Below are 24323 nucleotides of genomic sequence, written 5' to 3'. Positions count from 1 at the left end.
GTTAGTCTAATTGAACAAGGTTGTAAAGATATGATAAAGTAAACAAGGAGAAGAAAAGGCAAGGGGGCGGGGTCTTTTTTTTTCAAAAAAACTATTTGAACTTGAGAAAGTAAAAGAAAAAGTACTGGGGAAAACTGACGTCGTTAACAGTGGGGGGAGGGGCTTTGGGCAGGGCACGGCAAATTGTGGGCCTAAGTTCCCTCGGATTAAGATCAGTAGTTTTTTTAGGCATCTCTCCATTGGGAAAAAAGGGGGGTGATGTTTTCATAAAAAAAAGATTTAACTAGTTTCCTGCCCTGTGAGTTCTATTTACTCCTACCCCCCCCCCCCCCCCCCCCCCAATCTGGAGGTTTCAAGTTCTCCCCGGAGAAACAAAAAGTCGACAAGAAACCCTTATCAAGATGCGTAACTACGCCACTGAGAAAGCTTATTATTTATTAAGAGGGCTCCTATTTATGTGCTTTGTAGCATATTATTAACATCAACTGACGAAGCTTTGAATGCCCGGGAGCCGCGAGGGGGGGTAGCCGGTTTATCGGGTTCTCTCTTACGAAATCTCTCGGTCACGCCCGAACTGAGGCACCCAACCGTGGTCCAGCCGTGTGTGCTGCTAGTCTGGCACAGGGAAACAAATCACTGCAGGTTATTCAATCGTCTGCTGTCCTGGAATTTGTGTCTGTGTGGTATATCGTTATTCCTGCCAACCCGTGGCATATTAGGATCAGTGACCGATGTCAAGTTGTCATATAGAACAGTGACATTTGGCGTATAGATCCATTTTCATAGAGCTCGTGATTAGGAAGGATGAGCCACCCAGTCTCTGGAACAGACGTTAGTCTCGATTTCAATGGAGGTTAGTAGATCTAGTTATATATATATATATATATATATATATATATATATATATATATATATATATATATATATATATATATATATATATATATATATATATATATATATATATATATATATATATATATATATATATATATATATATATATATATGTTGTTCGTGTTTTCTTGTTTTTGTTTTTACGCTGTGCCAATCCTGGCTGTGCTACCAGCTAAATCAAGCGTGTTGCGTTTATTGACACATGTAACACAATGGCTACATAACCACTTGACTTATGAATACAAATGCGCCATTACCGTACTACACCTAATTCACACAGGTAGTCTGTCAATGTTTTTATCTCGCCCAGTACCTTAGTTAAACAACCTTTTTTTCCGGTTCACTCGTTTAGTACTTTTCAATTTATACAACCACTAGTCTTTATTTATTTATATTATATCATATATATATATATATATATATATATATATATATATATATATATATATATATATATATATATATATATATATATATATATATATATATATACACTCTAGTCCCAAGTATCTCATGCCTACACTACCATTGCTGTTTACGTGCAGGCACCGTGTAGCACAAAGCACCGTATTCATAAACATACAGTTTGTGTGTGTGACCGTGGTCTACTGATTTAGACTTGATAGGTTAGATGTGTATCGTAGGCTTGGTGAAGTTTTTAGCAACACAAATAACCTTTACAACTTTCTCAGAAAGTCCATGCGTTAAAGATATACCAAATTTTCTTTCTCCCACTAGCCAGGCAGGCCTCAACAAAACACGACAAACTCCGACTAACTGGCTTGTATCTTAGTTTGATTACCGTGTATCGGTCGTTTTGGTTATCACCAGACTTATCTTCCACCCCCTCTTAACGCAGGGTAAACTCGTAACCCACCGCCCAGTACCCGGCCCTACCATCAGGGTAGCTCGGGTACGATTGGATCTCTAATTTTACTCGGATGTCAGTTTAGTACTAAGGCTTTATTTAAACATAACTATCTTTCATTAAAAAATAGCTAGCCCAGTAGGCTTAGCGCTAGATCTAATTGTACTATTAAATTAGATTAGTTTTTGTTTGAAAGACGAAATGCGATTTTTAAAAAAAAATTACGTGAAGATATTGTATGGGTGTTTGAGTTTATGTATGCCTATGTGTTAATGTGAGTGTGTATGTGCTTGTGGGACTACGTGTATGTGTTTGTGTGTTACGCAAAGCATGGGGTGAGCCAGACGTGACCCCATGAATAGACCAGGGGCAACAACCCAATGGCCGAGCCAACAAGTGCCATTAACGCCAGTCAGAGTCGAATCGTGAGAAGAAGGAAAAAGTTGGACGGGAACATCTTTTATGTGCGCGTCCCGACTCAAATGAAGGGGAGAGACAAAAGCAGTGGTTCTCATATGGTAGTGGACAGCTTCTTCATGGAGAGGGCGGTATTTTAGATATTTAGGTGGTAACATTTTAACAACATGAAAAAATACACACTACCGGTAGATTTTAGTTTTGAAACACCCACATGTTTGGGAAAGGGGAAACTTTGTTTTTTGCTGATCAAGCATTTGTCTTAATAAATTTATCTTTTTTTTCTTAATTTGTTTTAAGTAGATTTACTTAACCAATAATAAAGGTTAGAAATACTCCACTTTAGTCCACACCAACAGTGTGGAGTTATGCCAGCAATAATGTTTGTCTTCTGCGCGCTACTAGCTATAGGCGACATTTATTACATTAGAGATCGTGCACATGGGCTTATTATATAACAGAAAAAAAATTGTGATCTTTTTGACCCAACCCAGTAGCGTCAACATGCGGGGGCGAGGTGTGCGGACCGCACCGGGTGACACCACAACAAAACAGTTCATTTCAATTAGAAAATCTGCTTATCTATTTAAGTTGATTGTTTTTCAAAATTATATACATCAGTAGACACAGGGTGACACCAACTTTATCATTAGACGCAGGGTGACACCAAATTTTCTATAGCTTTAGTAGATCAGATACATAGTCTTTGGCGGAGCGGGTGACAGTTGGAGTTAACCCCCCCCCCCCCCTCCCACCCCCCCCCCCCCCCCATCAAACACTCATGTTCAAAACGTTAAATACGGGAACCACATCATTGTAGAGGAAATTGTTGGATGTGTCTTCATTTGAACCAGATTAAAAACTTATGCTGTGTTAATAAGAGAAGAAAAAAAAGTGTTTTATGGAATATTGAAGAGTCTAGTTGTCAGGTCTAGCCCGTAAAACTACAGCAATAAGATTGTTGACTGAGTTGAAAGTGTAGCGTGCTTGATTGTATCGTACAACACGGCAATACTTACTGGCTGTGGCGTCGCTTGGTTGGGTGTCACCCGGTGCGGCACCCCATGGTGTCACCCCCTTTTTTTTCTTCTTTGTATATTTTGCAGTAGGTGTCACATTTGCCCCCCCCCCTCCACCCAGAAAAGCTTTAAAGTGTTCACATTTAATACTAACGATGTTTATCTATAGCCAGTTGTTAATACAGCTGGATGTAGTATAGTTTTGTCTATAGTTTGCATGTTTACGTCATGGTGTAACCCCCCCCCCCCACACACACACACACACACCCCGTTTTCTTGATCGTCCTTATGTACTTAAATGTTTTAACTCTAATTAACCATTCATTGAACTGGCAAAAACATTTTTATTATATATATATCTTGTAATTTTTTAAATCTTGGTGTCACCCCCCCCCCCCCCCGTAAATGGTGTCACCCGAAGTGGTCGGCACCACCACCCCCCACCCCTTCCCCGCCTCGCGACGCCTCTGCTTACTGGATGATCAGAATTCACTATTAATCAAAGATGCACAAAAATAGAAAAGATCGGACCGAGTTGGCATGTCCAACCTCTAGAATAAATTTCGCCACCCTAAATACCCCCATATTACACGAGGCATACAAATGGTAGTTGCCCGCCGCCCATTTCTAGCTAAAGATCCTAGTTAGCTTAGTCCGTCCCTGATATCTGGTACATTTTTACCACCCAGAGCAGTCAGAATCCCTAAAAAACCCATCACACTCGTAATGACTAGGTGGCCTGCCAGAAAGCCGTTAATCAGTGTTTCTTCCAGACTTTTTTCTCCAGGGGGGGGGGGGGGCACTTGAAACTTTGGGGGGGGGGGTAGACTTTCTTCGGAGGGGGGGGGGGGGCGGACAATGTTAAAAGTATATATTTTCTATATAAATTATATAAATTTCATTACGTTCGGGGGGGGGGGGGGGGGTAAAAAAAATTCGGGGGGGGGGGGGGGGCTTTCCCCCCCCCCCCCATTCCCCCGAAGAGATGCCTGAAAGAAACTCTGACATTAATCCCGGCACCTGTGTACGTAATCCGTCGGTCTGGTTGTTCTCATCGTTTCTTTACACCAGTAAACTATTCCTCTCTCTTTCTACACCCTCTCCTGAAACGGTGTCGTTGAGCTAAAATTATGAACAACTTATTTCTTTCGCATATTTTTTCCAGGTTTTTGAAAAATAATATGCCATAGCTTCCTGTTCATCACATTGACGTCATTACCGTAACATCTCATACTAAACGTTTCTACGTTATTTACATCTGAATAATAAAAATAGTGATGTCATCAGCAGCGATGTTGGGCGCAGTCATTGGGGAGATAACCGATAGTTTCATGTTGTCTAAGGGCAGACAACTTTTATTGACAGCCAACCTGTAAACTAAAGAACGGTAACTCTCTTTTTTTTGTGATTTCTGAATGAGAGTGAAGGATCAGAAATGCAAATAAAAAGGGAAGGTCATTGTGAACCGATAGCTACAAATGTTTATGTTATATTGATCAATCTCGCGAAATAAAGAATTAGGCTAGACAAGATGTAGAACAATCAATTTTATGTGATACTATTTTTGGCATAAGCTATTTAGCCCATCAGAATTATTCTGATTGTCTGCAAATATTTAAAATCTAAATTTTTTATTTACCTGCAGTCATACCATCTTAAAATTTTGCTTTGGGTGATATTATCTTGGTTCTCCAGATACTGTTAAAATAAATCGTAAAATATTGAAGGGAAATAAAAATTTCTATTCTTTTGTCACACTCATTTATTTATTACAGCCCCTTAGTGATCTTCCTAAATTCAATCAAGTCAGGTGTCTCTGTGCTCTGAATCAGCCATTTAAAAAAAAAAACCTTATGGTATCATCGACCTATACATGTCGGTGTGGGCCTACCTCCCACCCCGCCCACTCTACAAGACGACAGCGAGTAAACAACTGGGCCGCAGCAAACAACTGGCCCGCAGCAAACAAGTGGGTCTGCAGTGATTTCAACAGCGAGTACCATCTCGCTATCACTTACGGTTGGGTGGAGGGGGGCACTTTACACGTGTAACATGGAGATAACTTGGGGAATAATCTGGTTATGTCTGGTGTATGGGACTTGGGATAATCTGGGTATTGACTCTGTGTGGGACGGGATAATCTGGGTACTGACTCTGTGTGGGACTTTGGATAATCTGGGTACTGACTCTGTGTGGGACTTGGGATAATCTGGGTACTGACTCTGTGTGGGACTTGGGATAATCTGGGTATTGACTCTGTGTGGGACTTTGGATAAACTGGGTATTGACTCTGGTGTGTGGGAATCGGGTTAATCTGGGTCCTGACTCTGGTATGTGGGACTTGGGATAATCTGGGTACTGACTCTGGTGTATGATAATTGGGATAAACTGGGTATTGACTCTGTGTGGGACTTGGGATTATCCGGGTATTGACTCTGTGTGGGACGGGATAATCTGGGTACTGACTCTGTGTGGGACTTGGAATAATCTGGGTACTGACTCTGTGTGGGACTTGGGATAATCTGGGTATTGACTCTGTGTGGGACTTGGGATAATCTGGGTACTGACTCTGTGTGGGACTTTGGATAATCTGGGTATTGACTCTGTGTGGGACTTGGGATAATCTGGGTACTGACTCTGGTGTGTGGGAATCGGGTTAATCTGGGTCCTGACTCTGGTATGTGGGACTTGGGATAATCTGGGTACTGACTCTGGTATGTGGGACTTGGGATAATCTGGGTACTGACTCTGGTGTGTGGGACTTGGGATAATCTGGGTATTGACTCTGTGTGGGACTTGGAATAATCTGGGTATTGACTCTGTGTGGGACTTGGGATAATCTGGGTACTGACTCTGGTGTGTGGGAATTGGGATAATCTGGGTACTGACTCTGGTGTGTGGGAATTGGGATAATCTGGGTATTGACTCTGTGTGGGACTTGGGATAATCTGGGTACTGACACTGGTGTGTGGGAATTGGGATAATCCGGGTATTGAATCTGTGCGAGACGGAATAATCTGGGTACTGACTCTGGTGTGTGGGAATTGGGATAATCTGGGTATTGACTCTGTGTGGGACTTGGGATAATCTGGGTACTGACTGGTGTGTGGGACTTGGGATAATCCGGGTATTGACTCTGTGTGGGACTTGGGATAATCCGGGTATTGACTCTGTGTGGGACGGGATAATCTGGGTATTGACTCTGTGTGGGACTTTAAATAATCTGGGTACTGACTCTGTGTGGGACTTGGGATAATCTGGGTACTGACACTGGTGTGTGGGAATTGGGATAATCCGGGTATTGAATCTGTGCGAGACGGAATAATCTGGGTACTGACTCTGGTGTGTGGGAATTGGGATAATCTGGGTATTGACTCTGTGTAGGACTTGGGATAATCCGGGTATTGACTCTGTGTGTGACTTGGGATAATCTGGGTACTGACACTGGTGTGTGGGAATTGGGATAATCCGGGTATTGAATCTGTGCGAGACGGAATAATCTGGGTACTGACTCTGGTGTGTGGGAATTGGGATAATCTGGGTATTGACTCTGTGTGGGACTTGGGATAATCCGGGTATTGACTCTGTGTGTGACTTGGGATAATCTGGGTATTGACTCTGTGTGGGACTTGGGATTATCCGGGTATTGACTCTGTGTGGGACGGGATAATCTGGGTACTGACTCTGTGTGGGACTTTGGATAATCTGGGTATTGACTCTGTGTGGGACGGGATAATCTGGGTACTGACTCTGTGTGGGACTTGGGATAATCTGGGTATTGACTCTGTGTGGGACTTGGGATAATCTGGGTATTGACTCTGTGTGGGACTTGGGATAATCTGGGTACTGACTCTGGTGTATGATAATTGGGATAATCTGGGTATTGACTCTGTGTGGGACTTTGGATAATCTGGGTATTGACTCTGTGTGGGACTTTGGATAATCTGGGTATTGACTCTGTGTGGGACTTTGGATAATCTGGGTATTGACTCTGTGTGGGACTTTGGATAATCTGGGTATTGACTCTGTGTGGGACTTTGGATAATCTGGGTATTGACTCTGTGTGGGACTTTGGATAATCTGGGTATTGACTCTGTGTGGGACTTGGGATTATCCGGGTATTGACTCTGTGTGGGACGGGATAATCTGGGTACTGACTCTGTGTGGGACTTGGGATAATCTGGGTATTGACTCTGGTGTATGATACTTGGGATAATCTGGGTACTGACTCTGGTGTATGATAATTGGGATAATCTGGGTATTGACTCTGTGTGGGACTTGGGATAATCTGGGTATTGACTCTGGTGTGTGGGCCTTATAAAACTGTTGTCTCTTGTGTGGGACAAAAGCAAGAAACCAATGAAGATTTTAAAAGTTACTTATTTTCAAGACTCTATTGACTCTATTGTCTATATGTTTGATTGGGGGAGAGGGGGTATGAACTTAAAGTGATCTAAAGTCTTTTTTCTCACTGGCCTCAAACGTCGGTTCCTATTATCTAGTTCCCTTGTCATATAGTCATATAGGTATATTGGGACTTAAAAGTTATATCATCTTGTTCCCTAGACTCAAACCTTAGTTCCTATTAACTAGCCCTAGTATCGTACTTTGGTTCCCTTTAACTGGTTCCCTGGTATCGTGTATATTATCTGGTTCCTTGTCAAAGGTATCTCCTGGGGCTTATATCACACGGTTTTCTAGCCAAGTACTTTGATTCCTTTTATCTGGTTCCCTGTTCTTGTGGTTTGGCTTCTATTATACGGATCTCTGGTAACTCTAGTATCGTATCCTTTCGTCTTGTTCCCTGGTCTTGTACTTTAGCATCTATTGTATGATTCCCTAATATCACATTTTGTAACATTATTTGGTCCCTTCTTTCGTTCTTTGACTCACATAAAAGTATATGATATGTATATGGTATATTATATGTGACATCGTGGTCTAGCAGTAAAGCGCTAGACTGCAAATCTGAAAGTCTCTAGTTCGAATCCGGGTTCAAGTCAGTACAACATCCCTGAGTCCATCAAGCTCTAATGGGTACCTAACTCACGTTAGGGAAAGTAAAAAGCGGCGTAGCATAGCGCTGACCACACTATACCTTCATATACCGAGGTCACAGAGAGAGTTGAACTCTACTTCACTTGCCTTATGGACCGTCATGATTCGAAACGGGAACCTTACTTATGATATATTATATGGTATATGATTCCCTAGAGTACATGACTTCCATCATCTACTTCAACAAATCCCCAACATGTTCGTACAATAAATATCCATTGCTCGAGTTTCGTTTGCGAGCGAATACTCTTATCAAAGTGTTTAAAAAGTAATGTTTATCTGGATTCAATTTAGATTTTTTTTTCAACAGTTCGATCGGATTAAAAAACGTAAGTCCCATCTGTTGTTTAAGTCTACTGAAATCTTCACATCGAGGAGATAAAGAAGAAAAAAAACATCTTTGCTAAGCGAGCGTGCGGGTCGGCGAAGGGCTAGGTTTGGGTGGGGTATGTGTTCCTAACGATCCAGTTTAGTCATGAAAGATAACGGAGTTACTTCCCCGCTCGCTGCTTATCAATAAGACAAGGGGACAATGCAGTTTTTATCAGCGGATTTGGTATGAGCTATTTGGTTTGCAGTTATATTTAAATGCAACACTATCGCAAGACTGGATAGGTTTGTACCCATTTCTTGGCATATTTTACTGGTGTTTGTGCATTAATCTTTATTCATGACTTCTCCGTTGATATGAGCAATCGTAAGTTTTCAAATTGAGTGGATAGTTAAGAATATGCTTCTGCTATAATTATAAGACTTAATTTAAGTTTTAAGAGTTCAGATTTTATATTATTTAAGACAATATTGTTAAGGGCAGATTGTTTTGTGTATGCCCACTCTGATGCACACACTGTTATGTGTATGCTTACTTTTTTTCGCTCGACCGAATGCTTAAAGTAGGTTACGTTTTTGTGTCTATTTACGACATGCATATATCGAGAGCCGACGAAGACATCATGTCGAAACATCATTTATTATTCTATATTTTCTTGTGATGTTGACCTCTGCAATACTCAACATTCTGGGGCTAACAATACATTTTCCTACAATGGGCCTAACAGGCCTGCTTAGAAGATATTAGAGGGTCATGCATTAATGATGTCACGCTTTTTTGACGATTGTTGCCTCCTCCCCCCTCCCCTCCGCTACACATCGTCACAAAAAGTCAGACACCCCCCCTCTTAAATTACGTCACACCTCAGCCTACAACCCCCCCCCCCCCCCTCAAAATTGCAGTTCAATTTTTGTTAAAAAAGCGATATTTTCCCAAATCGTGTCTGAACTCTGACAACATAGAGTGTTTAATCAATTTATATTACACTTTATTAAAACCGTTTTTTAAAACGCGAAATAACGGCTAAAATTTGTTTTCTAACATTGCTTTTTTACAATGCAAAAGTGTGACGTCACACCATCTGAACCCCCCCCCCCCCTCCCCCTCATCACACTCCGTCACATTTATTGACGACCACTTAGAAGCCCAAAATAAAGGCCCACGCTCTCTCTATCAATTATCATATCTCTCTCTTTCTTAACTCACTACAGCTAATATGTTATTACTGTATAGGTCTACAATTCCCCACAAGTAACAGAATATAATATATTAAATGTGAATAAAGTAGGCTCCAAACCCAAGAACCAGTGCTAGACAGCTTTCCGTCTCCTTCCATTTTGGACCACGCCCTCCACGAAACGTAAACACATTGTTTACTTTCACTCTTTATTGACGGTCGGCTTTTACCTCTTGCGCATGCGCTGTTCTCATTAATCTTTTACACCAAGGCATATCCCCTTTTAACCTATTGACATTTGTAACAATAAAACACTCAATTATCAAGGTGTGTGTATGTGTGTCTGTGGGGGGGGGGGGGGGGGGGGGGTAGCTTTTAAGCCCAGGGTTCAATAAATCTCCAGCTAATGCAGTATCAAACACATTTAAGTTATGTAATCATAGGTCACTTAGTCCGTTGTATGTGCGTGTTTGGGTTTGGTGTTCAGGTGGGAGGGGAGGGCGGGGCAGACACGCACCTCTGTCCAAAGTGTCAGATAGATTGATAAATGGCCGCAGGCGAGTGTCACTACCTGCAACTGCAACACATCAGCGAGCGTAAACATCCTTGCCAATGTTCACCTAGGTTAAGACGATTCAAACAGATTTTTATACTCATTGACTAGCTACAACGATGTGCGGTGTTATAATTATTGCAAGATTTTTAACTAGGCAAGTTTTTTTTTTCCGTAATTTAAAATGTAGATAAATGTGTTATTTGTTGCCTAATTATGTGTTATCCAATTGGGCAATAAGTACAGGATTTTTTTAGCCGGTATCACAGTAATGGTTGACTTTAAGATAGGGACCAAGCTACGCTTAGGGTTAGGCCAAGAATAAGTATAAGAAAGTAATTTACTGACGATCCATACGGCAGGTGCAGTAGAGTCAGTCCGTTTCTTTAAGCTCAGCAGACGAAAGGATTGTATGGTCGGCAATATGCCCATCTGTCTTTACTTACTCAGACTAGAGCCAGGTACTCTTCTGAGCTGAGTGGACTCTGATACGTCCTACAGACTCGAGCCCGGGGATCCGAACTCAAGGCATCTGAGTTAGCAATCATGTGCTTTAACGTTCGACCACTCTGTCAGTAGGCCCCAAGTTTTGGTTAAACTAACGATACAAGCAACCTCAGCTTCGATAGGATCCTACAGTAGCACATACTAATATTTGATTCGCCATCATGGTAATAAAGCTTTTTTTTTCCCACACCAACTTTTAAGTTCATTCTACGATCCTCTGATCGATTTAGGGGGAGAAAAAAAAATAACGTATACATTATTATTGTGACATTTTACACAGACTCCTAAATGAATGGCATTTCTTACGGCAGCGCCAAATATGTGACAGTTTTATCACACGGCTTAATGTGTCACATTTCTGTACTTCGGTGCTCTCAGTCAGGGCAATACAAATCGTATCAAGGACCTGACTGCCCTTATCGATGTTGGAAGGCGATGATTAGGCTCAGGGTTGAGAATATGGTCAGGATAAAGGTTAAGGGCAAGATTTTAAAGTCAGTGTTGAGAATATGGTAATGATAAAGTTAAGGGCAGGGTTTTAAAGTCAGGGTTGGAATAGAGACACTTGCAAAACATTTAAGTCCTACGTTGTATACCTCCCCCCTTCGTTGCATACCTTTAAGTCCTATGATGCCTACCTCTAAGCTACGTTGCATACCTAAGTCCTACGGTGCATACCTCTAAGTCCTACGTTGCATATCTCTAAGTCCTACGTTGTATACCTAAGTCCTACGTTGAATTGATAAGTAACGATATCTAACTGGTTGGGATTCCTGTTAGGGTTATAAGTTACACTTAGAGTTCGTTTTAAGGTACCAGCAAAGAATAGTCCTGTTATAGAATAGAGAAATACCAACATTTTATTAAACGCAACCAAATATTTGTCATTTCATCACTAGGCTGTATGATTTGTCTATTTCGCGACATTACCAAATGATTGACATTTTCTTATAACATGAATGAGACATTTCATAAATCATGACCAAAATATAAAAGTTATGACCTTAGTATAAACACCCGTATCGTGAGTCTCAATACATAAATGCGAGTACTATGTCTACGAGTCCAACTATTTAGCAGAATCGACATCAGAAGTTCGGCACAAATTACTGTCGATTTACCACCATCAAGACATCCAGCAACCCTCATGTTTAGATAATTTGTGTTTCCGGCAACTGATCCTCGCTTGTAATCTAACTTCGACCTTTAAGTAAAAGAGTAATTTCCTTTCGTTATTGGCCGCGGGGATTGCTAGCGCACTCAGATTCCGTTGCCTTGACAACTGGGTGCGTTGCTATAACAACAAGAAAACCGGGATCAATACGTAAAAGCTTACGTGGTTGACGTCGGATTACTCGCTGCGTGTTCTGGGGCGTGTTTTTGTTTTTTTAAAGTGAGATACATTTCAGCTGAGGTGATATTTTTTCCTAACACGCATAGCGTCGCTAATTCAGCGTGAACACAGTTCTGAATGCGGATAGCTGTACGCCATCCATGTGGATAACCAACAGTAGAGTATCCATCTTATCTTCGTTGTTGTGTTTCGTAGTAGGTAACATTATATTGACTAAAAGTATCCAGTGAAACTCTAGATCACGTGATAGAACCACACTAATACGAAGGCTTACGGGCATGCTCTTACGGAGGGAGAAGTGGTTTATCATTTTTTAGTAATTCTGTTTTTTTTTAAACAGTGTTTTATTTGATATTGTATTGAATTTTATTTTTTATTTTATTTTTAATTTTATAAAAAAATGTATGCCTACTAGAATGTTTGGAAGAATATGTTGACACTAGTGGCTTTTGATAGACATTTTTCTTTAAACCTAACAAAAGGCTGTGCATTGGCTTCTAATAAAACATAACAAATGGTATCTCTAAAATGACGTGATTTCCCGCAATGGGATACACAAAATGTTTATTGTGTCCGAATGAGTTGTATTTCGTGGGAATGGGGGCGGCGGCTCTTAGACCTGTTATCAGAGTTTATACCGACCCCCCCCCCCCCCGAACGACATGGAATGTATATAAAAAAAAACGTTTACCAGTGTCCGCCCCCCCCCCCGGAAAATGTTGACCGCCCCCCCCCCCCGAAAATATCAAGCCCCCCCCCCCCCCCCCTCGGAGAAAAAGTCTGGGAGAAACACTGCCTGTTATAATATAAAAATTAAATGAGGTGTGTTGGTTTAAGAAAACGTTACATAACGTTATTTGGTATAAAATGTAAAAATCTTACCTAACCTATATGACTTATCCGAGTAATATCAGTTAGATATACATATACAAATATGCATAGCATTTGTACGTGTAAGATTGTATGCCTAAGATTTGTGTAAGTAAAATTCATGAATCGATAAACCCCTCGTCTCTTGGGATACTTTCCCTATATCCCAATAGCCGTACCGTCCTTTTCACATCGCGGTTCCTTAACCAACTCGATTGGTTATCGTACCATTGTGTATACATTGTTTGAACGATTGGTCCTGGTGCTATACAAGCCATGATTCCCACTAAAGTGTTTTACTTTGTATTGATAGCGTGTTAGGGTTCAAGTGACAGCCAAGGTTTTGTTTAGATAATACTATTTGTACAGTTTTAGGGGTAGACGAGGTGATAGGTTTAATAACACTGGTAATATGCGGGAAGTTAACGGGTATTATTATTCACACTTAAACACCCTTACTTCTAGTTAGGGGTCATCCATAAATGACGTCACGCTTATTTTGACGATGTTTACCTCCCCCCTCCTCTTTGTCACATGTCGTCACAAAAAGCCAGACCCCCCCCCCCTAAAATGACGTCACACCTCAGCCTACAACCCCCCTCAAAACTGCTGTTGAATTTTTCTTAAAACATCGATATTTTTCCAAAATCTTGTCAGAACTCTGTCGACATAGAGTCTTTTGATCAATTCCTATCAAAATCCTAATTTATAAATCCCCACGTTCGCACATCTCTCTCTCTCTCTCTTTCTCTGTCCGCAAAAAATTTTCGCCGGACATCACGTCAGAATCGGCAGCGATATATCGAGAACTTTTTACGGACTTTTGTTGAAAAAAATATGTTAGATGTTTTAAATGTATAACCACAAAATTATTTAAAGAAGAAAAATAAAAAATAAAGGCGTATTCGAATATAGAGAAACAGTATTATTTATGCAACCGGAAAAGCATTAATATATGTGAAAAAGAACGCATAAAACTGTGACGTCGCTATTGCTTATACATTAACTAATGACGTCATCTGCCGTGTTTAGAATGAAAAGAAATGAACTATTTCATTCAAATTTGATTTAGATCTAGATCTACGTACACTTTAAAATGTATACAATACAATTTTTCCGGCCTAAACTCATAAAATTTATTTTATGTATTTGGATTCTAGATCTAGAGATTCTAGATCTAGACTAAATCTAAATCTAAATCTACGCAATAACTAGATCTAGACGTAGACGCTAAGATCTAGATTTAGACTCTAACTTCTCTAAAATCAATACCAAAAATAAATTTCTATATTAGGACTAAACTATTTCAAGACTTATTTATTTAATACAAAATCTTTGTTTGGAACTGGCTAATTTGGGATAAAAAAATTAATTTGAAAGAATAGGCATATTCGCGTAAGTTAAGATTTTAAAATACGTGTTTCATTTTCCGTATTTCATCAGGTGCCTAAAAAAATTAATCCTAATTTATAAATCCCCACGTTCGCACATCTCTCTCTCTCTCTCTTTCTCTGTCCGCAAAAAATTTTCGCCGGACATCACGTCAGAATCGGCAGCGATATATCGAGAACTTTTTACGGACTTTTGTTGAAAAAAATATGTTAGATGTTTTAAATGTATAACCACAAAATTATTTAAAGAAGAAAAATAAAAAATAAAGGCGTATTCGAATATAGAGAAACAGTATTATTTATGCAACCGGAAAAGCATTAATATATGTGAAAAAGAACGCATAAAACTGTGACGTCGCTATTGCTTATACATTAACTAATGACGTCATCTGCCGTGTTTAGAATGAAAAGAAATGAACTATTTCATTCAAATTTGATTTAGATCTAGATCTACGTACACTTTAAAATGTATACAATACAATTTTTCCGGCCTAAACTCATAAAATTTATTTTATGTATTTGGATTCTAGATCTAGAGATTCTAGATCTAGACTAAATCTAAATCTAAATCTACGCAATAACTAGATCTAGACGTAGACGCTAAGATCTAGATTTAGACTCTAACTTCTCTAAAATCAATACCAAAAATAAATTTCTATATTAGGACTAAACTATTTCAAGACTTATTTATTTAATACAAAATCTTTGTTTGGAACTGGCTAATTTGGGATAAAAAAATTAATTTGAAAGAATAGGCATATTCGCGTAAGTTAAGATTTTAAAATACGTGTTTCATTTTCCGTATTTCATCAGGTGCCTAAAAAAATTAATCCTAATTTATAAATCCCCACGTTCGCACATCTCTCTCTCTCTCTCTTTCTCTGTCCGCAAAAAATTTTCGCCGGACATCACGTCAGAATCGGCAGCGATATATCGAGAACTTTTTACGGACTTTTGTTGAAAAAAATATGTTAGATGTTTTAAATGTATAACCACAAAATTATTTAAAGAAGAAAAATAAAAAATAAAGGCGTATTCGAATATAGAGAAACAGTATTATTTATGCAACCGGAAAAGCATTAATATATGTGAAAAAGAACGCATAAAACTGTGACGTCGCTATTGCTTATACATTAACTAATGACGTCATCTGCCGTGTTTAGAATGAAAAGAAATGAACTATTTCATTCAAATTTGATTTAGATCTAGATCTACGTACACTTTAAAATGTATACAATACAATTTTTCCGGCCTAAACTCATAAAATTTATTTTATGTATTTGGATTCTAGATCTAGAGATTCTAGATCTAGACTAAATCTAAATCTAAATCTACGCAATAACTAGATCTAGACGTAGACGCTAAGATCTAGATTTAGACTCTAACTTCTCTAAAATCAATACCAAAAATAAATTTCTATATTAGGACTAAACTATTTCAAGACTTATTTATTTAATACAAAATCTTTGTTTGGAACTGGCTAATTTGGGATAAAAAAATTAATTTGAAAGAATAGGCATATTCGCGTAAGTTAAGATTTTAAAATACGTGTTTCATTTTCCGTATTTCATCAGGTGCCTAAAAAAATTAATTTGAAAGAATAGGCATATTCGCGTAAGTTAAGATTTTAAAATACGTGTTTCATTTTCCGTATTTCATCAGGTGCCTAAATAGCGGATATGTTAGTGTACTTTTAACAACGCAGGTGGTGCGGGTTCGAGACACACCAAGTCAACGTGGTTAATGTATTTTTTTTTTAATATACTCGGGCTAAACTTAAAAAAAAAATTCTATTAGGAATCTAGATCTAGATTGTCGGGTGTCCGATAGGGCACTTCCCGGCGCCGCAGGCGCTTCAAATTTGGCAGGATCTTGCCTTGGGGCGACAGAACACGGGGGCCGGTTGGCCGAAAAGTCTACGATGAGGGGGTCAAAACTGACCTCGACTGACCGGTACCTTATATGAGCTATAAATCGAAAAAAATGTCCACGGAGGAACCTCTTCATAACTCTTGAGGTCGTAGACCGACCCTCGGGCGAATTAATTAAGCATTCAAATTCTCAATGTTTTCGAAAGCCTAAGCGAAGCTGGGCAGCATGCCTAGTTTATTATAACGGCCAAAACTAGTTTTCTAACATTGCTTTTTTGTAATGCAAAAAAGTGACCCCCTCCCCATCATCACACACCGTCACAAAATTACGGTATTGCCTCTTGAGCTGCGAATGAATTCGGCTGGTGAAATGCGCGTGAAGAAATAGCCCCGTGCTTGTTTACTTTTAGCTCGTGCGCCATTTGGTCAGCCGGTGAGTCGACTGCTACCAAATGTTGCTCACGAAAAAATTGGCTCACTAATTATTCTAATTAATTCTGGTGACTAACAGAAATACAGTTAATGGTGTTGATATCAGCATTTGAAGGCCGAGGTTTTGTTGTGAGTTTTATTCTTGGAGGTTGTATGTATTGACCATTTAGTGGGTCCAGTGTTGGCCATTTAGTGGGTCTAGTGTTGACCATTTAGTGGGTCCAGTGTTGACCATTTAGTGGGTCCAGTGTTGACCATTTAGTGGGTCCAGTGTTGACCATTTAGTGGGTCCAGTGTTGACCATTTAGTGGGTCCAGTGTTGACAATTTAGTGGGTCCAGTGTTGACCATTTAGTGGGTCCAGTGTTGACCATTTTTCGCATCCTATGTTGAACATTTATTATAATAGTTATTATCATAGTCTAATTTTGATCGTTGGGTCAAGGATCGACCATTTATTAATTCTAGCCTAATAAGTGGGAATTGTCTTGATTTTATTTTTGACAATCGGACTACAAAGTAATGGTCTGAATTAGTGTTTTAACTAATCTTATCAAATAAAATAAATGCCATGATTAGTAGTCATGTAAGTAAAGTTCCCTTTTCAAACGGTCTATAGGGCAAGTGCAGTAGAGCCGCCTTTACTTTCCAAGTTAGGTACCCATCAGTTGGGTGGACTCAGGGACGATACATTGACTTGAACCCGAATTCGAATGCGAGCTTACGGGTTAGCAGTCCAGCTCTCTACCGCTAGACCACTCTGTCCCCAGTAGTCATGTGGTTATCCATTTTTGAAAAGGTGTTCAACATTTTGGAATTATTGTTGACCAGTTTGTGGATTAGCGTTAAACATTTTAAGTTTCTCCTGTTGAACCATTTGTTGATATTGTCCTTATAAATTATTCATGTATTCATTACAAATATGCCATGTATATGAATTAGAGAAACGTTCAAGCTTGTATGCTGAACCCTTCAGCTCTAGAAAAATTATAAATGGGCCTACTATTTATAATAAAAACAACTTTTTTTTTAATTTGAGTACAAAAACGGAGGGGTGAAAACTTTGCAAATAATAAAACACAAGCCTAATATACGAATCGTCACTATATTTTATAATTAAATTACATTCAACATAGCTTTAAACGTAAAACGTGCAAACTTTTTCTGTTTAGGTGTCACCCCGAGCAACTCAAATATGAGCCACACGCCACATGAGGCGTCCCTACAACCTCTTCCTCCAATTGGATTTGAAGGCCATGGTAAGTTGTTGCATCTTAAGTATTCTTCACTGTTTATCTAAAACGGTATGGTTTCCAAGCATTTTGTCACTAGAGTTTGTTTCAGGCATATCTTCGTCGGGAAAACCCTCGTTCCCCTCTCCCCCACATCCGCAACCACCCACCAACGGACGAAATAGAAAATTATATAACCAGTGTCCGCCTCCTACCACCGGAAATTTATATCAAGGGGGGGGGGCGAAAAGATGCCTGAAAGAAACTCACTCTGGTCTTAACCAACTGACAAAGGTTACCTTCTGTTGGTGTTCTATTCTATTTTCTGCAACTAATGATTTTTGTTTACTTATATCCTTTCTTCAATTCTATGTTTGCATCAGCCATGTAGTACACTGCGTCCATTTGCCTTGCCTCCTTGTTCGCTTTTCATCATCGATTTAGTGAAGACTGATATATATTTACAACTATTTACAATAGTTAAACTTTTTTTCAGACATTTTCTTTCATTCATTTACAAAGGTTTTTTTTTATACATAATACGTTTCAATTTTTAAAACCTGAAAATGTAACTAATTAATTAAAGGGTTAGGGTTAGGGACGGAGTGGTCTAGCGGTAGAGAGCTGGACTGCTAACCCATAAATATTTACAATAGCTAAACTTTTTTTCTGACATTTACTTACATTCATATACATAGGTTTATTTATACATAATACGTTTCAATTTTTAAAACCGGAAAATGTAACTAATTAATTAAAGGGTAATCGGTAGTCCTGTGGAGAGTAGGGAGGGGCAGGAGAAGTCCTAAATGAAGCCTGAAATATAAATAGGACATTTGGAGGGTAGGGGGTTTGGAGCTGAAACAAATTTTGGATTAAAAAGAAAATAATATAAGTAGCAAGGATGAAATGTAGAGTAAAATGAGAAACTACAAACATGTTTCCCTTTACAACAGCTTCATCCATAGCAGTCCTCCAACAAAGATTTTGTTTCCTGAATAAGTTTTTAAACAATTTAAAAAAATTAATTATTTTGTCGTTTTAAATAGTTTCAAAGATATTAATATAGAATCTAGTGCTTGTACCGAAACATGATGACAAATGTGTGAAAAACTAGATTAAAATAATTATTAGGGGTTGTACTTCTTTTTCTTTTGATGTCCGGTTATTGTTTTACACTGAGATGGGTGGACCTAGACGGTAATAGGGTTGTGGCGACCAACGATGAGTATTATTCATTTTATTGTTAATTGCTTTTTTTTCAGAATTTTTTGTTTCACTTCTCATTCACTTTAATGAACTGACACGACACTACATGCAGTTATTAACAAACATTTATTTAGCAGCAACAGCCTTTTTGTTGTGTTTTCTAGAAAACTTCAGATTTTTCAAAAACTTGGGATCAACCCCCTTGATATCTGTAGGAATTGGGCCTGTGAATGCCATTGCGGTGGTGTTTCTTATTCTAGTTGTGATTAGTGTGATTCTTGGACTCTGCCATTGTTACTAGGTATTTAGTATCCTAGAATTCAGGCACAAATATCAAGATAATCATTTAAAATTAATAAGCTATTTTAATAATGAGATTCAAGTAATTTCAACAGATTTATATTAGATTTTTTTGTAAGAATTAAACCAAATGCGGTCAGAAGTCTCAAAATGGTATAAGATCACTCACTGAAGTATTTTAAAATGTAAATAAAAATAAGATATCTAATAAAGCTAAGGGGTTTCTAGAGTAAAATCTTAGTTTTAAAATTTATGAAGAATAGACAGTCATATACAGCTTCTAATATTCATGTTTTATTAAATTAATACATAAAATGTGTATGTTATATTTTGTTGTTATTGAATGTCCCCGTATTTTTAACCATTTTTTTGGAGGGGACGGTTGTAGGTTGTCTTCCTTTGTTATTTTGAGTTGTTAAATGGGAAGTAACTAGCACAAGCTATATTCAATGTTAAACAGTTTAACTACGATTATTATAGCAATGTGTATAAATTGTTTTTTTTTTAAAGATATTTTTAAAATGATGTTACTAATGCAATATTTTTTTTTACCAATTTGTTTTGCATAACAGCCTAGAATCATCATCTCTTCCCGTTCGTGCCCAAGACACACGGGGCAGATGAAGTAGAGTTCATCTGTTTCGGTAACATCAATCCCATAATGAAAATTTAAATTCATCACATTATTTATACAAATATTAATTTTTTACTCAAGTAAATTTCATTAAAACAGTAAGAGTTTTTGAAAGTTTAATTTCTATCTACGCATTTTGCTTGGACGATTTTTTTTTTGTTCAGGGGATAATTTGTGGCATTTTAAAACTCATAATTTTCTCCAAATATTTTCTACTAAACAAACAAGCTTAGCAACAAAATTATTATTGTAAAGCATAATAGCCTCTTCATTACAATTAAAGAAAAAAAATGTTCTAATAGTTTTGTCCAAACATGGCAACTACAAACTGATACACTATGTTTCCTAGCAACCTACTAAGGCTACACTATGATAGATTTGTTCTAGTCTAAATATATTTGTAAAGATTCTTAAACTTTTAAATGACTTTTTATCATCCAACAATCCATGGATCTAATTTTTCAGGGATATAACTTACAGGGATCCAACCCTCTATGGATCCAATATTCTTGGGATTTACCATCTAGGGATCTAACTTCTAGAGATGGTAGATCCTCTATGTATCCAATATTCTTGGGCTTTACCATCTAAGGATCTAACTTCTAGAGATGGTAGATCCTCTATGTATCCAATATTCTCGCGGTTTACCATCAAGGGATCTACCCCCTAGAGATCGAACCCTCTAAGGATACAACCTTTCAGATCTGACAGCAATATTACCGGAAGTCAAAGAAACAGACTAGCTCTACTACATCTACTCAAATAAGCAGCGAGAAACTTGACATTTTATTTCCATTTATTTTTCTAAGCATTTACAAACCATTTAAACAACTGAACTGTTCTTTTTTGTTTTCATTTTTTTTAAAGGAATGGGAGACACGTCGACTGACATCTCCGTGTTGTCTATCAAAACAATAGGTAAGTCTTTTTTTTTTGTGTGTTTAGAAATTATTTGGTAGCAAAAATGTTTAACAAAAGTGAATCATGGCAGCACGCAGCACAACATCACGGGTAGCTTCAACCTGTGTTTCAAGATGTGTAGAGCTCAATAAGTTGGTCGATTGAATGGACAAAGTAGGCTTACAGGTTAAAGCTAGCGACTTAGGTGTCCGTCCCCGGGATAGTGTCTCACGGTGGGGTCCGGACCCCACCCTCGACCCCTGCCGTGTGAAGCCACAGATGACCAAAATTTTTATCCAACACACCACATATAAAATACAAATATGTTATAATCTTAGTCCATCAGTCTTCTAACGTACATGACCGCTGCTTTGATAATTCATTGTTCAATATATATATATATATATATATATATATATATGTAACTAGGGGAAGTTACCAGAGACATAGGAACGCAGTACAGCGCTGTCAACTTTGACACGACTGATGCAATAACGCAGGTGTTGGCTGATAACGATCAGAAAGCCAAGGCGTAGTATCTTGGGAAGCGATACGATAAGAACGCAATACGGTCTGTCAACTTTGATGTGACAGGATGCAGATGGCTTATTAAATCGGACTGTACGACAGAAGCGGCGTAATTAACATTCTGATGCAACGATTAGAATCGATTACGATTACGATTATGATAGAACCGAATACGATTACGAATACGAAGGGGATATATAGGAAGGCGACGGCTGAGCTCTCTCTCTCGATCAGTCAGTCAGTGTGGCAGTATCAAGTTGGTTATTGAACGGGTTAGCCGTATTGTGTTAAGAAGGACGATAGACATGTGCATTCAGTTATGTGAAGACTAGTGAGGACTGTTGGGGGTCAGTTGATTCAGACTATTATTGTGAAGCATTCCTTTTGATTCATTATATTATTGTGAAGCATTTCTTTGATTCATGTAATAAAAGGATCAATAGCGAACCTGCATCTTCGAGTATCTATACTGTGGTCGATGTTGTGTAGAATGAGTGGTTAGACTCGGTAACATTTGGCGTTGTCGAGCAGAACTCGTTAACATTTGGCACTACAGGCAAATAGTCTCGTTACATATATATATATATATATATATATATATATATATATATATATATATATATATATATATATATATATATATATATATATATATATATATATATTGTGGTGTTTAAGGTTTATGTTCTGTTTATAAAGATTTCAACTTAAGTATAAAACCAAATTTTTCTAGAAAACAATTTGTAACACACAGAATACTACGGAGAGTCATGCCTTTCTCCAAAAAAAAAAAACAAAAAAAAACAACATCCCATACCAAATCCCATTTTTAAAAAAGCCCAATTGCCAAACAAACTGAAACAAACTTTCATTACGATTTTCTTTTTATAAAATATATCCAGTAAGTTTAGTCAGGAAATTTATCCTTTAAAAAAGGCTCTACGATTTACAAAATTAAATAACATATTGTAATGATGTATATACATGTACTTAGTCATACTGTACAAGCAATACAATTTTACTGTAGACGCTATGAGCTCAAGCCACAAGGTAACACGAATGTACACGTAACATTTATTCCTAGGAAACGATCACAGTTCCACTGACCCAGTTCCGCCTGCCCCTGTGGATGCCAGCAATCAGAGCGGGGTAAGTGTGAGCTGCCTTGGGATAATTAACCGAATCAGTAGAGCTAAAATTAGATTTTAACGGCTTTAAGCTGTTTTCCACGCTAGCTCTTATACTGAGTAGCTTAGAAAAAGACATTAATGTATTTGATTTTTCTTTTTTTTTTCCCTTAGGAACAAGAGAAGGTGAGTAGATTAGCTTTGTCTGAATGTTGGGTGTGGGCAATGTGTTGAGTGCTAACGTTTGAATAGGTGTCTTAGGTCTACAGTTTTGTTATACTAGCATTCATGCAGGGCGTATAAACTTGTTAGGTTAATGTGTTTGGAACTAAGTCTTGACGGTTGTGTGGGGCAAATAGTCTTCTAATACTAATATATATATATATATATATATATATATATATATATATATATATATATATATATATATATATATATATATATATATTGTAGGTGCAATTTTCAATTAAATATTATGGATGTATGATATATACGTAGATATATACGTAGATATATGATACATACTTATAGAAAACATAGGCCTCCTAGTTATAGAATATAGACCCTACGATAAAATGGACCCGGCATCAAGGCCTTTAATATTATGTGTGCTATTGTGTCGTAAATCATGATGCCGGCAGCCCTTTGTAACTTCGTACGGCGTTACTTCTGTTTTTAACATTCGGGTAAAATAGACTGTCTATAGCAGCTTCTAGCGTTGACTTAGAGTGGCATCTAGTTGACCTACAGTAGCACCTAGTTGACCTACAGTAGCACCTAGTTGACCTACAGTAGCACCTAGTTGACCTACAGTAGTATCTAGTTGACCTACAGTAGCATCTAGCTGACCTACAGTAGCATCTAGCTGACCTACAGTAGCATCTAGTTGACCTACAGTAGTATCTAGTTGACCTACAGTAGTATCTAGTTGACCTACAGTAGCATCTAGTTGACCTACAGTAGTATCTAGTTGACCTACAGTAGTATCTAGTTGACCTACAGTAGTATCTAGTTGACCTACAGTAGCATCTAGTTGACCTACAGTTGCATCTAGTTGACCTACAGTTGCATCTAGTTGACCTACAGTAGCATCTAGTTGACCTACAGTAGCACCTAGTTGACCTACAGTAGCACCTAGTTGACCTACAGTAGTATCTAGTTGACCTACAGTAGCATCTAGTTGACCTACAGTTGCACCTAGCTGACCTACAGTAGTACCTAGTTGACCTACAGTTGCATCTAGTTGACCTACAGTAGCATCAACTGTTTGACCTACAGTAGCACCTATCTGACCTACAGTTGCATCTAGTTGACCTACAGTAGCACCTACTGTTTGACCTTGGGTAGCCTCCAGGGTTAACTTGTTAATCTTGAGTCGCATGTAGCACTGGTCTATAGCCCACTGAGACACCAGAATAAAACCAAACCACCCAATTCTAGGATACGGACGACGAGAGCATTGTTTTACTCTCTGCGCGGGAAACCAAGTCTGAAAAGGTATTCGCGTGCAGTGGTGACGGCTGTTTCTTATCACTTTCTCTCAAACCGTTTGCAAAAATGTATTGTTTTATCTACAGAATTTTGGGTTTTCGGTTGATTTCTTTTCACCCACAGTTGACCCATGCATATTTAGTTTCTAAAGGAACTTTT

The 24323-nt window shown here is 38.3% G+C and overlaps 1 protein-coding gene across 8 annotated transcripts in view; it reads left to right on the top strand.

Moving 5' to 3' along the window:
- Positions 1-612: 612 nt before the first annotated feature.
- LOC131956510 (anoctamin-4) overlaps positions 613-24323 on the top strand; it is a 45363-nt gene continuing 21652 nt past the window's right edge. For 2 of the 8 annotated variants that reach the window (XM_059320993.1, XM_059320989.1), the window contains exons 1-5: positions 613-853; positions 17916-18002; positions 20986-21036; positions 22631-22695; positions 22848-22859. In XM_059320993.1, coding sequence (XP_059176976.1) covers positions 805-853; positions 17916-18002; positions 20986-21036; positions 22631-22695; positions 22848-22859 — 264 coding nt within the window. In that variant the 5' untranslated portion in view covers positions 613-804. The other 6 variants (XM_059320990.1, XM_059320994.1, XM_059320992.1 and 3 more) reach the window with 6 other exon arrangements.

This window comes from Physella acuta, unplaced genomic scaffold (genome assembly GCF_028476545.2).
Source record: "Physella acuta isolate Inbredline_101_S28 unplaced genomic scaffold, ASM2847654v3 ptg001157l, whole genome shotgun sequence".
Lineage (NCBI taxonomy): Eukaryota > Metazoa > Mollusca > Gastropoda > Physidae > Physella > Physella acuta.
Note: the sequence above shows the minus strand (reverse complement) of the source record. Positions and strands in the feature narration are given on the sequence as shown.